The 16,239-nt window shown below is 39.0% G+C and overlaps 1 protein-coding gene across 19 annotated transcripts in view; it reads right to left on the reverse strand.

The window, feature by feature from the left end:
* The window catches only part of ttn.1 (titin, tandem duplicate 1), a 138,006-nt gene that overhangs the window by 118,479 nt on the left and 3,288 nt on the right, over nt 1-16,239 (reverse strand). For all 19 annotated transcript variants that reach the window (XM_063006089.1, XM_063006086.1, XM_063006085.1 and 16 more), the window contains exons 4-35: nt 15,906-16,193; nt 15,742-15,827; nt 14,833-15,050; nt 14,426-14,684; nt 12,753-12,818; nt 12,403-12,661; nt 12,231-12,306; nt 11,894-12,112; nt 11,462-11,604; nt 11,193-11,383; nt 10,881-11,111; nt 10,553-10,788; nt 10,230-10,438; nt 9,967-10,131; nt 9,676-9,844; nt 7,873-9,569; nt 7,467-7,748; nt 6,984-7,250; nt 6,446-6,718; nt 6,092-6,355; nt 5,736-5,996; nt 5,342-5,602; nt 4,990-5,253; nt 4,633-4,893; nt 4,261-4,521; nt 3,905-4,165; nt 3,679-3,820; nt 3,397-3,565; nt 3,096-3,327; nt 2,719-3,003; nt 2,482-2,607; nt 2,084-2,272 (exon numbers count right to left, since the gene is read on the reverse strand). In XM_063006089.1, the coding sequence (XP_062862159.1) occupies nt 2,084-2,272; nt 2,482-2,607; nt 2,719-3,003; nt 3,096-3,327; nt 3,397-3,565; nt 3,679-3,820; nt 3,905-4,165; nt 4,261-4,521; nt 4,633-4,893; nt 4,990-5,253; nt 5,342-5,602; nt 5,736-5,996; nt 6,092-6,355; nt 6,446-6,718; nt 6,984-7,250; nt 7,467-7,748; nt 7,873-9,569; nt 9,676-9,844; nt 9,967-10,131; nt 10,230-10,438; nt 10,553-10,788; nt 10,881-11,111; nt 11,193-11,383; nt 11,462-11,604; nt 11,894-12,112; nt 12,231-12,306; nt 12,403-12,661; nt 12,753-12,818; nt 14,426-14,684; nt 14,833-15,050; nt 15,742-15,827; nt 15,906-16,193 (8,310 nt within the window). The remainder of the gene's footprint in view (nt 1-2,083; nt 2,273-2,481; nt 2,608-2,718; nt 3,004-3,095; nt 3,328-3,396; nt 3,566-3,678; nt 3,821-3,904; nt 4,166-4,260; nt 4,522-4,632; nt 4,894-4,989; nt 5,254-5,341; nt 5,603-5,735; nt 5,997-6,091; nt 6,356-6,445; nt 6,719-6,983; nt 7,251-7,466; nt 7,749-7,872; nt 9,570-9,675; nt 9,845-9,966; nt 10,132-10,229; nt 10,439-10,552; nt 10,789-10,880; nt 11,112-11,192; nt 11,384-11,461; nt 11,605-11,893; nt 12,113-12,230; nt 12,307-12,402; nt 12,662-12,752; nt 12,819-14,425; nt 14,685-14,832; nt 15,051-15,741; nt 15,828-15,905; nt 16,194-16,239) is intronic.

Consider the following 16,239-nt stretch of genomic DNA (forward strand, 5'->3'; position numbering starts at 1 on the left):
TTGGCCAGTATTTGTTGTGGCAGTTTTACAAGAAATTCTGGTTGAATTGCTTCATATATGTAACTCTCCACCAGTGGTACCACATCCGGGTAGTAATGTTGGCTTATCTGCAACTTTGCTTCTAAAGAGGAAGAATGAAGAGGTCCAACATTTTGATCGGACTCCGGTTCCTCTTGGTCAGAGGCCTTACTGGACTTATTTTCATTTTGAGAAGATTTACTGAGAGAATCAGAAGGGATGAGAGTTTCTGCTTTGAGATTTGCTTCTTTAGCTGAGTGAGAATAAAGTTATGGAAATTTATTAGGGATTATTCATTGGTAGAAGAAAGCTTTAGTATTTATAAAAAAAAATTAGTATGATGGAGAAATAATGTTAGGCAAAGCGTGTCAAACTGTTTAAAATATTAGAACTGATTAACATAATATATTACAAGGTCGATTACAGTTTGTTACAAAATATTTAAAGCTTTAATTACACATTAGCCTTTAAGCAGAATGGGATGAAATGGAAGTGAAAGAAGAAAGAAACTTGAAGCACCTTCTACTGTCAGCCATGCAGAGGTTTGATTCTCTCCACTGTTATTTTTAACAGTACAGCAGTAGCTTCCCTGGTCTGCAAGTTGCACGTTGAGTATAATAAGAGACAAGATCCCTCCATGATCCATACGTTGTACTCTCTCTGTATTCATAAGAGTTTTTCCATTATGGTCCCAGACTTTTTCAATAAGAGGTTCACCATCAAAAGAGCAGTTGAACTGAGCCATGTCACCCAGGCTGAGAATTAGATCATTCATTTTCAGAGTCAAAGTTGGTCTCCTGGGGAATTCATCCATTGTTGTCATGTGCTGCTGGACTTTGATGCTTTTCATTGATGTTGTGGATGTTTTCACTGTCGACACCATTTCAAGGGTTTGAGCAGTAGAATAAGAATGAGTCGCAGTTAAGGTGTGGGAAGAGATCCCCTCCAAAAGATATACTCCAGTGCTTGACACACTTTGGTTATTTATGGTGTTCACATCTGAGCAATAAGAAAATAAAATTAAACACTTATGTCAGACTTAAAGATTCATATTTTGGGCCTGAAGATACAGTTAAGAAAATGCGTTGATGGTGAAGTTGTCCATATACTTTTGTCTTTGTGGTTTTCTTCAATGTAAGAGGATATTTTATTTAAAGAATGAGGCTGTTGAAATATTTCTAAGTAAAGATCATTTTCTTGTATATCATGCTGTCCCAAATGTTGTCATTTTTGATCATTTGGAGGGCCAGGTACGGCACACTGTTGCCACTTCTCAGAACCAACCTTTTTAATTGGTTGGCTACTAGGTAAAGTGGTCAAATAAACTGACATAAACTCAATAAATTCACATTACAGGACTAAAGTGGCACAAATTTGATCTGATCATACCAATCAAATTTGAGCCTCTTTAATACTGTCCTCGATTGGACACATACGTACTAGACTACCATGCAAGCAAAGTGTAAACTGTCATAGTGAAATACATGGTTGTTCACGTCACACTGTACTACCCATGCAAGCATCACATTGTCACTGTCCAGCGTTGCTGATTTGCCCAGTATTGTGTCAAATAAGTAAATCCAGGTGAACATGAAGCAAGTCATCCAGGTCAAGCAGTGATTGAAGAAATTACCAGAAGAACTTGAAGTGCAGTGTCTCAAACATAGTTAAGATGAGAAAGAAAAATGAAGAGCCTTAAAGGTCAGTTTGATGATGCTCAAGACTTAAATCATCATAGTGGCCATAGCTGCTCAGCATGCCCCTTCTGTGAACGTTGATCTTGAAATCGTGCACATGCGTGTCGTTTAACAGCAGCATTGTGATCACACTGATGTCAAATCTTTAAAAAGTGCAAGTGAGGTATAAGACTTGTAATGTGAACCTTCAAACTGTGTTGTACTCAAGCCCTCCAGACCGAAATTGGGCTGGTGAATTTAAACGATTTTGATAATCTTGACATGTTTAATTGTTAGAACAAATCTAAATATACATACCATAGAGCAATAAAGTTGTTGATAATCATAATAATAAGTACAATGTTTTGTATAATAGATAAGAAACTGACCATTGACTTTCAAAACCGCTGAACAAGAGACGGTCCCAGCGGAATTGCGAGCAACACAGGAGTATTCTCCCTCATGCTCGGCATATGCTCTGATAATCTCCAGATAGCAGCTATCATCGTACTGTGACGTTCTGAAGTTGTCCGACTGCTTAATTTCCTTATCTTTCCAGTACCAAGTAATGTTCAGATCTACAAAAATAAATTAAAAAAACAGTTTTACATTACTGTGTAAAACTAAAATCATGTATGTACTTGAAATAGTCAGTGTAATAATATATTATGTGTTCTTTACATACTAAAAAGCAAACTTACATCACCACAAGTTGATCTTGGGAAATATGTGATAAACATGGTGTTATAGTGAAACTTCACCAAAGTTCCACAGTGCTGAGACTTACCCTCTCCAGAGACATGGCACTGAAATCTGGCAGACTCTCCCTCTTCAACAAGTATGTCATGAATAGAAGATTCCAGCATTGGCGGGGACAGTGGTACACCAACATCTGGAGAAACCACTTCTGAAACTGTTAACATTCAAATGGATACATGTTAGTTACCCTGTATAGCCAGGACAAAAATTGCAATATATTTTGAAATTTAATTAAACCTCTCACAATTATTTTCCATAAACATACCTTCCACATTCAGTGAAGCTGAGCTGGTGGCCTGTCCATAGTCATTTTTCGCCTCACAAGTGTACTGTGCTGCATCTTCTGGGAAAACCTCAATGAGCAGTAGACTGTACTTGTTTTCATCTCTCATAAACTTGCACTTGAATCCAGCTGATAAGGCCTGAGAGTTCTTGTACCAGGAGACCTGTGGCTGAGGGATGCCAGTCACTTCCACTGAGAAGCAAGCAGGTTTTCCAGCCTCAACAGACAAAGGCTCCATGTGCTTGGCAATCTGAGGAGGCTCAGGGACTGGAATACATTAAAACATAATTAAGACAAAGGCAAATGCATTATTACAAAAAAAGATTTTGAACTTTCACACGCAAACACAAAATACTCACTGTTGACCTGTAGAGTCACTGAACGGCTGTTCTTCCCTGCAATGAAGGTGTATTCCCCAGCATCACTCTTAAACGTTTCAGCAATCATCAAGCGATGCACCTTTCTAACAGTCACATAGCTAAAACGCTTCTCAAGAGAGAATTGGATTTCAGTGCCATTTTTCAGCCAGCGACCTTCTATTTCATCCTCACTGACTTCAAATTCAAATGTAGCTTTTTGCTTCTCAACCACCTGAAAAGAGAGGAAATGTATTTATATGCATTAGGTAACCTTTATTAGTTACATAAGGCCAAAACTTACAGTGATTTGCTTCGCTACTGGCTCAGAGATGTGAACGTCCTTGCCCTCCACTGTGAGGTGGGCCTTGGAAACACTGGAGCCAGCAACCACAGAGTACTCGCCAGCATCAGACATGCGGACACTCTGGATTATTAAGCGCTGCATGTGTTTTTCGGTGGTAGCTTTAAACCTAAAGTATTGAAAAATCATATTTGCATTACAAATTTTCACAAACTGAATGATATATGCCAAATATATTTTACATAATAGGCATGTTTCAGAGAAAATGCAGTTATTGATTACCTGTCAGACAACTCAAATTCCTGTCCATCTTTCATCCATGTCACTTGAACATTGGGCTCAGAGATCTCACATTCAAATACGGCCTTTTTCTTCTCGGTCACCTTGATGTCCTTGACGTGTTTTGTAAACTCAATGACACGAGCTAAAAAGCAGAAAAAAGAATGTGCATTACAAAATAGAAAGTCTTCAAAATTAAATGATTACAGATTCACATTTAAGGATATACCCTCAACAAAAAGCTTGGCTGATGTCTCAGCAGATCCAGCCACAAACTTGTAATCTGCACTATCACCGAAGTGCACGTTGCGGATGGTGAGAGTGTGTGTGAACTGTTTAGAACGAGTCTGGCATCTTTCAGTGGATCTAATCTCGATGCCGTTCTTCAGCCATTTGTAGGTGATGCCCTCGTAATTTACTGTCACTTCAAATGTAATCGTGTCCTTCTCCTGAGCATTGAGATCTTTAAGCATGGAGGTGATCTGAATGGCTGAAAGATTTTAACAGAGATGCAAATTACATGTTATATTCATACAACAGTGAAACAACAAGCATTTAGAAAATGTGATCTGTGGATTGACTTACGATTAACAGTCAGTGTAGCCGAGACTCTGTCGTTTCCACACACAAATGTGTACTCCGCTGCATCATCTCTGCTGGTGTTCATGATCTTTAGCTGATGAAGCTTGCCCTGCACCACAATTCCGAACTTTTCGCTCATCTCAATCTCAACTCCATTCTTCAGCCAGATGGAAGGAATATTAAAATGTGAAACTTCACATTCGAATGTGGCCACCTGGGTCTCTGGGATCTCAATGTTCTTCATGGGCTTTGTAACCTTCAAGGCTGAATGAGAAGTAAAATGGAAATCATTACAACAGATTTTTTTTAAATATCTAGTGATATTTACACGGTATAAAATTGACACAGTAGGTGGAAAAAACCCTCAGTACTTACATTCCACATGTAAATGTGCACCACACTGTATATGTCCTACAACTGCAGTGTATTCTCCTGCCATATTTTCTTCAACACTCTGAATAACCAGCTTGTGGGCTTTCTTTTCAGAAAGGATCTTAATATTTGAGCTTGACGTCAGTTCCTGGTTCTTGAACATCCATTTAACTGGAATATTGTCATGTGATAGGCTCAACTCAAAAGAGGCAGTGCCGTTTATCAGTGATGTCACGTCCTTGGGCTTCTTCACAATTTTAATAGCTAAAAATTAATTTAAAAAAAACAACAGCAACAATGAATTTATTATGACAAATAATAGACACATTTATGTGAATATGTTCATGGACAAATACTTACCCTCAACATTCAGTCGTGAATTAGCAGAGAGCTTTCCGAGTTTAAATCCGTACACTGATTCATCATGAGTGGTGCAATCTTTGATCTTCAGGGTGTGAACCATGCCATCTACTGTGATTTCATATTTCTCACTTGGAATAATTTCCACTCCGTTTTTGATCCACTGTGATCCTTTTACATCTAAATGAGTGAGTTCTAGACTGAACACTGCCTCTTGAGTCTCAGTGACAGTTTGGTTCTTCATGGTCTTTTTGATCTTAACAGCTGCAAAATAATAATAATAAAAAATTATAATTCATACTTAAAGCGAGAAAGCAAACCTAGTAGACCAGACATTGGGATTTAAATGTACCTTCAACTTTTAAGTTGGCAGATGTCTTGGAATTTGCCACCTGGTAGGTGTACTCTCCAATATCCTGTGGTCTGGTGATTTCAATAATCAGGCGCCGTACAGCACCTTCCTGTTCGGTCCTGACATTGTCATTGAAATTCACAGGATGTCCGTTCAGAATCCACGTGCCCTCTGTTGAGGGGTTGGCGACTTCACACTCGAGCACAGCTGTCTGGGACTCTGCTACTGTTAAATCAGTCAGTGGCCTGCTAATAGCACCACCTAGAGGGAAGAAACAATACATTGAGGATACAATTATGCTCAATGGTCTACGTAGATTCAAGATGCCTAGTGGTTACCGGGAAATATGGCATCACCAGACCTACAATATCTTAAAATGTTTAGTATTACACACCTGAAACAACAAGTTTTGCACTAGATGTCTTTTCTCCAGCAGCAAAAATGTACTCTCCCTCCTCATCCTTCATTGTATTAAGGACAGTGAGGCTATACTTTGTGCCCTTGGACTCAATCTTGTATTTGGGACCAGTTTTAAGAGGTTGCCCCTTAAAAGTCCATAGAGCATCAATGCCAGGGTGTGATATCTCAACTTCAAAAGTGACATTCTGTGTCTCGGTACAAACACAGTCTTCCATGTGCTTTATAATGCTGATTTCTAGAAATTAAGACAAAAATATTTTGTTACAATCTATATATTATAACATATTTTGTTATATATTTGTATTATCTATAGATTAATAGAAAACATACTTTGAACTGTCAGTGAACAGGTTGATTCAACTCGACCGACAACCATCTTATACTGTCCTTCATCAGAAGCAAAGGTCCTGTTCAATACAAGACGTTGTTTGGATCCCTTTGCAACCATTTGGACTCTCTCACTGGGAATCACCTGTTTGTCGTTACGATACCATTTTACTGAGCTGACATCAGCAGCAGTAATTTTGGCCTCAAAGACAGACTTTGTACCCTCTACTGAAGAGATATCCTTTAATGGTGTCAGGAAGTCAATAGCTGAAGAAATAAAATAAAAAGATTAATTTTACATTTAAACATTGCACATTAGAGTATTTTAAGCCTTCAGACACAAATGTTGCAGCTTACTTTGAACAAAAAGTTTGCCAGTTGTGGAAATATCTTGGATGGGAACAATGAAGGAGTACACTCCAGCATCATCCTTATTAGCATCTTCGATGAGCAGCTTATGTGTCAGCTTGTCAATCACAATGTGAACTCTGTCTGTGGCAGTTATGGCCTGACCACCCTTCATCCAAGTTCCCTCCACATTTTCCTGTGAGAATCGCACCTCCAGTTGAGCAATATCACCCTCACAGATTGTTATGTCAGAAAGGCCTTGCATCAGTGTAACGGGGCGCACTAGAGTAAACAGAAAATGATTTGGTACTTTTAGGAACAGTAACATGTCCTGGAAAATAAAGTCATGCAAACGGCAAGCAAACTTAGAAATGTGAAAGCATGCAAGTAGGTGTGTTTCAAAGAGTATATAAAGTTATCAGCAACTTTTGACAATATTTTAGAATGCAAAAGCCTGCAGTTAAATTCTACTGGAGTTTGTTATGGAAAAGATAAAAAAACAAGTTTTGTTCTATTTTTCCTTTATTAAGTTCACTAGAGTACTCACATTTCATCTTCAGGGAAGCACTTGTCTTTAGATCGCCAACTTTAAAAGTGTATTTGCCCTGGTCTTCTTTCTTCACGTCCTTCACGCATAAGGTGTGGCGACCACGACGAGAGGACATAACGTATTTGAGGCTCTGGCTGAGCTCTTTGTTCTCAAAGTACCAGGTGCCTTCAGCATCCTCACGAGACACTTCACACTCAAACTCCCCAGAATAAGTCTCTGGTACTTCTGTACTTTCAAGGTTCTTCAAAATTTCAAGTGGTGCACCTATGCCACAATAAACAATCATCAGCATAACAAAATATACAAAAATCTAGTAGCCTTAAAAAGTAGAGAAGTAGGAAATAGGGTTGTGCTAAATGGGTTTGGACCACCAGTTACATGGTTAAACTGCTGGGATTTCTATGATTAAACTACAAACACTGACTCTCACAGTAAAACTCACAGTAAAGTTTATAGCTAAATTAGACTTAAGACAGTTACCTTCAACATGAAGTTTTGCTGTTGTTTTAATGTGGTCATCATCTGCAACAATACAGCTGTATCCCGCCTCATCACTCATGCTGATAGTAAGTACAGACAGGAAATGTACCTTTCTGTCAGAGTGCATTCTGTACTTGTCCCCAGAGAAAATCTCTGCGTTGTTTTTTTGCCATTTCACCTTAACAAATGGCTCATTGGTCTCACATTCAAAAGTGACCATGGTGTCCTTCTCTTTGGCATTTTGATCTTCTAGTAATTGACTAAAGAACACAACTTGCTTTGCTGGAAGCAGTAAAGAAATATGGAAAAGGAAAGAAGAACAACAAGAAAGAAAAGACAAAATTTAGTTTGTTCATTTCATTTCAGTTATATTCAGTAGACAATTTAAACAAGTCAATGGCCTTACCCTGAACAAGTAAAAATGCATGGCTTGAGGTCTCCCCTGCAATGTTCATGGCTTTGATCATAATGCTAGCTGAATCTTCACTGGAGACATCTCTAATGACCAGTTCACAAACGTGGTCCTCAGGCCAGTACCAGTAAATGCGGTCAGATTTTTCCAGTAAAATTCCATTCTTAAACCATTGGCATTCTGGATCTGGTTTTCCAGTAACTCTGCAACGGAAGTGTACTTCTTCACCTTGGGCAACTGTCTGGCTTGTAATGCGTTCCAGAATTTTTGGAGCCTCCATACTAGGTGAAAGGACAATCTTTTCAGGTTTGATTTTGGGAATGGTAAGTTTACGTTCTTCTTCTTCCCTTCTCTTCTCTGCTTCAGCAATTTCTTTTGTATGATGAAGGAGTTCTTCTTTTCTTTTTCTAAGCATGTCTTCATAGGACTCATCTTTCTTACGGGATTTAAGTTCAACTGCTGTAATTGCTTCATAGTAGCCTTCCTGGGTCCTGCGTTTAAATTTGCTTTTAAGCTCTTCAGATTCCTCTGTTGATTTCTCATGGACGACCCTCTCAGTTTTTCTCAGCTTCACCACCTCTTTGGCCTCTTTTGAAACTTCTGATAATTTTTCAGGTTTAATAACCTCAAACGACACTCTGCCATGTTCTTGAGAAGGTGCAACAGGTTTTATCTCTGGGGCACGACGCAGAACTGTTCTAAAGTCTTCCCTCTGCTTAATCTCAAACTTTACAACATGTTCAACTGAGCCCTCTGGGTTCTCTGCCACAACCTTGACATCACCAGAATCATACGATTTGCTATCCACAATCTCCAGATAATGAATGCCATCATACTGTAGTCTGTATCTTTTGCTCTTACGAATAAGCTGCCCATTTAGGTACCAGTTGACTTTTGGGGTTGGGTATCCAGTCACTCTACAACGGAATTTTGCAGTTTCCCCCTCCAGTACCCTGATAGGCTCAGGAAGCAAGACGATCTCTGGCTTAGTTTTCTCTGTAAAGTCATCACCAGTTACTCCAGTAGGACCTCCTTCATGAGCAATGCGCTCAATTTCCTCTATTCTCTGTCCCCTCCTACCCTCAGGTAGCTGACTTTCCTCAACGAGGCCCTTCTCATCTTTTACAATCAAGGTGGCAGAGGTCTGGTCAACACCAAATTTGTTGGTGGCTCTGCAAGTGATGACACCACTGTCTCTTGCATAAGCAGCTTCATAGTCAAGACTACAATAACCAAACTCATTGACCATTCGTAGCCTGTTAGCAGCAGCCAGGGGCTTACCGTCATGCAACCACTCAACAACCATGGTAGGATCACCAATAGGGGTGAGTCTGCATTCAAAATGTGCAGGGCCAAACTGCTTAAGTCTAACAGATGTCAATTTCTTTTTAAACTGGGGCTTCTGCTGTTTTTCCTTGTCATAAAGATCACCCTCTTCCCACTGTTCTTGACCATAGCGGAGATGCAGTGGCTCCAACTCTGGTGCAGCGATTTCTTTAGTCTTGTAAGTTCCCTTGGGAATGATAAGCCTTCTCTCCGGCTGAGGTCCCATTGCCTCCACTTCAACATTGATTTTGCAGCGTGTAGTATCCCGGCCAGCTTTGTTGATAGCTGTGGCAGTGTACCATGCACTATCAGAGCCACAACTCTGAGCGATCTTGAAACAAGCCTCTCCCTTGCCACCCTCAATTCTAAAAAGAAAAAATATTTTAGAAATGTTCAATTATTAATGGTCAAACCATAAAATGTACATTTAGGTCAGTTGAGTCATAATTTATTTCCAGATAATTGACTTACTTGATGTTTGGGTGCTTGTGTGGGGAGATAATATCACTGTTCTTTAGCCAGACAATGTCAGGAATAGGGGCGCCAATTGCTTTAACAGCCAGCTCAACCAAACTGCCTTCTTTAACACTGACATTCTTCAGTTTTTCAAGAAACTGTGGTCTCACCAAGTTTTCTTTAGCTAAAAATGACATTAAAAATAATGTTAAGAATGCTTGGTCAAAAATATATCAATATTTGTTATGCCAACAAGAAAATAACATTGTTAATATAGATACATTTGCACATTAATATAAGCCAGACCTTCTACAGTAAGAGTCATTGAAACTGAAGTTTTGCCAGCTCGGTTTTGAGCAACAACGGTCCACTCTCCAGAGTCATGAGGCATAGCAGGAACCACAATCAGTGACTGAGTTCCATCTTCCTTTACCACAATTTTGTGGGTGTAGTCATTCACCACTTGTTTTCCTGCAAAAATAATGAAAAAAAAGAGTTATTTATATCTCAAACTCTGTTAAATGTGTCTTAATATAATTGTACAAAAGAGACTCTGTAATACCACTCACCATTATGGAACCAATATGTTTCAGGCATGGGTCTTCCAACAACCTTTAAATCAAATCTTGCAGTTTGTCCCTCAGAGCACTTAAAGGATGATGGCTTTGTGACAAATACAGGCTTATAAAGTCTTTCCAGCTGGGCTTCATCAGTGTCGTCCAGCCTGCGGGCAGGTGAGCGTCCAGGAGAGCGACTTGTTGAACGTGGTGATGTGGACCTAAAAATGCATAAACATTTCACACAATATTGAACTGGTGCATTCATAACATTTACATGCTATTTTTTTTTAAGTTACACATTAGCAAAAAGTTGTTGCCATAAAATGACATACCTCATTCTCTGAACTATCCCTGGTTGAGGGTACCGTTGCTGTGTAGTAGTTGGTTCCACATAGAGCTTGCCAGAGCTGACAGCATTTCCCTTAATGTTGCTGATCAAAGCAGTATAGACGCCCTCGTCCTCTGGTAGCACCATTGGAAGACGTAGACTGGCTCTGCCATCTTTAAGAACCTCCACTTGATAATGGTCTCCATGTCTTATGCGTTTGCCGTCTTTATACCATGCAATCTGTAAACAATGCATATTTGTCAAATAAATATAAGGACAACTGTAGGAGATGCATGTTTGCATAAATACATAGTTTAATATGCTTTAATTACCTTGGGAAGTGGAGCTCCGGTCATTTTAAAGTGCATCGTAGCACTCATTCCTTCCCTGATACTGTAATTCTTCACAGGGATGCTGAAGACTGGCGAGATGCTCTCATGCTCAGAAATGCTTATATCCATCTGCTCCCCATCTTCAGCTACCAGCTGCTGGTAGGTTATCTTAAGAAGATGGAACTCAATTTCATAGATGATCCTTTGCTCAAAAGCAGATAACTGAAACTCCTGTTGAATACAAATAAATTAGACATGACTGCACAAATCAAGAAAGTCTAAAACAGTGAGACATTCAGAAGCTTTACAAACCTGCTCAGAGGTGAAAGACTGCATCATTTGTGCCCGCTGAGCCATCCTCTTCTGGATAAGTAGTTGTTCTTTTTCAATTTCACTTGTAAATTCAGGTGCCATTTCTGCAACTTTGGGTTCCTGTATTACTGTTGTAGTCATTTCAGTTTTATAAGTCACTTCATGTTCCTTTATGTAAGCTTCATATGCCTCTGTTAAAAAATTAACAACGTTAAGGCAACAATAAAATTAAAGAATGTTTTTTATTATTGAGTATGTCAGTAACCAACCTTCGTCAAGCAGCACGGCTGAAGCTGATGCCTCTCCGAGTTGGTTCCTGGCAAGGACTGTGTACTCTCCAGCATCATCCGAGAAGGTCATGGAGATTTCCAGTTTGCATTGACCTGTTTCTTTATTGTATGCCACTCTGTATCTGGATTAAGCAAATAAACATAGACTTACAATCTCTGCTTTGCAAACTGTATGTCTTTGTAACACACCTGTTACCACTATTTGGCCAAATGTTTGTGGACACCCGAATAAGCTTGTTTTAAATCCTATATTAAAACCATGAGCATTAATATGGAGTTCACCCCCCATGTTTTAACTATATAAGCCTTCGCTCTTCTGAAAAGGCAGTCAAAAGAGTTAAAAGACCTAAACATATTAAATATGGGGGTCCACTTACTTTTGCCCATATAGTGTATATAGTTTTTTAATACCTGTATCCAGTGGTAAGTGGAATGCCACTCTTTTTCCAGTAGATGTGGGGTTTTGGGCTGCCTCCGATCTGGCATTCAAAGACAACACTTCCACCTTCCACCAGTTTCTGCACTGTGGGCTTTTTCAGAAAGAAAGGAGCGCCACCTGTGCCAGTTTCCACTGATTGAGATACAGTGCTCACTTCTGACATGGTCTCTTCTCTGGCTTCAGTTGTAATGCTAAAAAATTATTATTATTATTATTATTATTATTAAATGAGGCTTTATATAAAGGTTAGTATAATGGCAGAAATTGAACAACACAGTAGTATTGTGGACAAAGATATATTTCACTTACAGTCTTTCTTGCCCAGAACTTTCAACATGTTCATAAACACCAGTGAAATCCTCCCTGCTCTCAATTTCCTCAGATACTGAAAAAGACATTTCATCTGTGTTCACAAAACTGTGGCACATTTCACTGGTAATCTGTAGAGTTTCTTCAGATAATGATATGATATGATCATTACCTTGCACAAGCAGGTAGCACGAGGTGTTGATAGTTCCAGCTTCGTTGGTAGCTGTGCAAGTAAAACGTCCACTATCTTCAGCAAAGGCTTCACGGATCACTAAACGAGCGTATCCTTGCTCATATGTGATCTGGAAATCAATGGAGCTCTCAATCCTGTAGTCCTCTCTGAACCACATGATGCCTGGTGTGGGGTGACCTGAGATCTGGCACTCCAGAGTCACAGATTCTCCCTCGATAACAGTCATGTTCTTCAAGCCCTGAGTGACAGAAATATATTTAAGGTATTGTAAAAAGCCAACAGGACATTAAACTAGATTTTGTAAAAAGGTATTTCGTTAAAATACGTACAGCCACGATTGTTGGTGGCATCATTTGCACCTCTGTATGCAAAGGGATCATTGCAGCTTCCACAGCCTACAAAATAATTTAGAGGTTAATTCAAGTCATTTAAAAATACATGCAACATTTATTAAATCTGAACTGTTTTTGTTTTTCACAGCTAAACTTGCATTCCTCGCAGACATTAAGAAGTGAGAAGAAAGATAAGAAAAGAAGTGTTTCACACAATTGCATGGATCGGTGGACAAGAGAAGTAACATGATTGAACATGAGTAAAGCACGTAAGATGTGAAGCGCAGTGATTTTTTAGATCAGGCAGTCCCTATCAAAACTTTAAACACTAACTAGATGCGGCCCCGCTTGCCACCAGAAATACAGCAAGATGTAAGATGCTGTAAGATTTAACAGCACTGCTCTATTGCTTATACAACAAAATAGTATGTAAAATATATGTAAGCTAATTGTTTTTATTATTAACAACACTACTAATCAACGATGAGACAAACTTTAGTGAAATCAGACACTGTGTCTTAAACTGCATTCAACATCATGAATATGTATAAGGAAACGTACATAACTAAGCTTTAGTGGCTACAATGATACACTCGTTTCCACCATTTGCAAATTCAGTGCATTTATCTACATACATTTATAAATAAAATAAAAACTTGGTAAAAGTTGGCCAAAGTTTTTGGACACAGAAGTACGAGTTCCTATCACTCAGTCCCAGTAAAAGAGCAGTTTTAGCTGAAATTGTATGTAACTACATACTGCAGTGATACAGACATTAACCTTGACATTGAAAGGTGGGTGCAATGGTGCCCTAGGTACAAGTGCTTAATCGTGTAACACAAGTGAGTAATAGACATAAGTGAATTTAGTTTAAATGAATAGACCCACAGCAACATGATAATCACATGTTCTGTGTGTATGTGAAGTGATGTAAAGAAGACAAAGTGAAACAACTTTTGTTAAGAATGACTTAAGAAGGTGGCATTGGTGACAATCTCATGTTATTCATCTAAAACGCATCGCACTGTCAAAAAATGACAAGACATGCTTGTGTCATCACATAGCTTTGCTACCTCATTTTGAAAAGCCCATGTTTCAGAGTAAGGAAAGGTCTCCAGTACATTATGTCCTGCCAGAGCATTACCAAGGCTGTTCTGATTATATTCATCAAACTGTTCTCCCGCTCCAAACACCACGGCTTCTGAGTGGCCAGCGTCAGACCTTACCTACATTTTACATTTACAACATGTATGTTAGATTGAAATAACTTTGCTTTCTACATTTTATTTAATATTGAACAATTAGCGCTAACAATGTACATTTAGGATACCAGATTTGAAAACAGCAGTGTCCGATGTGTCAAGAAGAATTGCTGAATCATCATCAGTTAACCCTAATATATTAAATGCTATGTTGTTGATTCTAGAAGTATAAAAGTCTTTGCATATAACTGTAGTGAAAGCAATCAATACAGTGGTGGTACAGAGGAGCTGTAGTCATCATTCACACTGAAGCTGGTAACATCAAGTCTATTCCACTGTTGCTATTTAATACTAGACATACTGAAACCAACATCCAGATAATTAAACCAACCCAACTCTTTCTGAAGTCCAGGCACACTTTCATGATTTTACCACTAGGGGATGCAATTGCTAAAAAAACACCCTTACCTCTCTAACAACAGCACCACTGATCTGTTGCTGCATGGCAAACGAGCCCTCCCATTGTTCCTTATGGACATGTGAGGAAGAGGTCTGCATATATGTGGACCCCTGAGCCAGAGTAGTGTAGCTAGACTCTGCTACATAGCCTTCCTGCTTCCATGGAGGCAACACATCAGTAGCCTGAGAGACATATTTGCATGTAGTTATTGGAGACTTTACTGGTCTGATCGGAGACACAGACATTCTTGAAGTTGGGGATACAGGCCTGAAAAAAATACAAGTAACAAAACCAAAAATATGTTAAAATAAAAACATTGCATTGTTTTTTTTAGTTTGCTTAATATGTTACAGCTGTGCATTTAAAAGCATATTGGCTACGTTCAAGTAAATGGCACAAAATGAAAGTCCATTACCTCACAGGTGTTGAAGTGGGACCCTTAACATGTCTCACAGGGGAGGGTGACTGGTGGCGGGTAACTGACACCTTTGACACAGAGGCTGGTGTCGGGGACATGGAGGTTAGTTTTACAGGTACTCGAGGAGGTGTTTTGTGAGCCAAAAGCTGAGCCTCGACACCTCCCTCAATTTGCATCTCAGTCAGGGCTGAAGTCTCGAAGTGGGCTTGCATTTTCTGTAAATAAAAAGAAAGGGTGGGTGACTAATTTTTATTATGATAGAATAACTTTATAAAATAAGGTCACCAGTAATCTCATCACCAGGGTATGTGCACTTAGCTGACAGTAACACATGTGACTGTTGGGAGATTTGATTAGTGAGCAGATGTTCTGTGTCAGTGACAGATCTATTGCATACTGGGTGACTAAAATAACATGTTGGGTCATGTACTGTGCACTTTAATGTACTGTGCAATAAACATTTTTATAAAAGAGTTTTATAATGTATTGTGGGCACTAGACTTGTAGTGTATTGTTTTTCAGTATTAAAATGGAAGCATTACTTCTTACACTAATACACTAATACACTAATATGCAGAAAGTTAATCTGTTAATAGTAAGTGGAGAAATTGTACTTGTATCTTAATGCACATTATGTATTATTTAATTAAGTGACTGTCCCAAACCCCGTAAGGATGTCCCAATTTTAACCTGCATTTTATATCACAAACTAGTATAGTATTAATTCCATCAGAATGGCAACACTATTTGCTATGTTACTAATTTACATATTATTCAGTACAGCGTACTCTCTGGTACACCATATGGCCAGTATTTGGACATTATGATCACTTTATTACAGTGCAATATTAAAGGCAATACAGCTTTTTGTTAGTACTTTCTGTTCATTGCATGCATTTTCATTACTTTTTCCACTCTGGTTTGAGTCTGTGACATCAAAGAGGTTGAAACAGCTGTCTTGGTCTTCTTAGCAGGCACTGCAAGCTCTTCACCTGAAACAACATGACACAGATTATACTGCTGTTTAAAATATTAACCAGATAAATTATAGGAAATGTCCATTAACTTACCCTGAACCAGCAGTTCGGCTGTTGAAGTGGCACGTCCACTGCTGTTGGAGGCACTAACTGAGTAGGTTCCAGAGTCTTCAGGGAAAGCTTCAGCAATCAACAGACTGTAAAGGTCTCCATCTTGAACAATCTGAAAGTCGGCGGAGCTCTGAATCTCAGCTCCCTCTCTGTAGAACTTCACCACAGGTGTAGGGATTCCTGTTACACGGACATCAAGTCTCACTTGGCTTCCTTGTCTCACGGTCATGCTTTGTAGTCTCTGAATAAATGTCGGTGGCGCAGTTTCCGCTGTGAAAAATATACCTGTTAATGCACCTGTAAAAAATGTTAAGAT

Source organism: Trichomycterus rosablanca, chromosome 12 (assembly GCF_030014385.1).
Source record: "Trichomycterus rosablanca isolate fTriRos1 chromosome 12, fTriRos1.hap1, whole genome shotgun sequence".
Taxonomy (NCBI): Eukaryota; Metazoa; Chordata; class Actinopteri; order Siluriformes; family Trichomycteridae; genus Trichomycterus; species Trichomycterus rosablanca.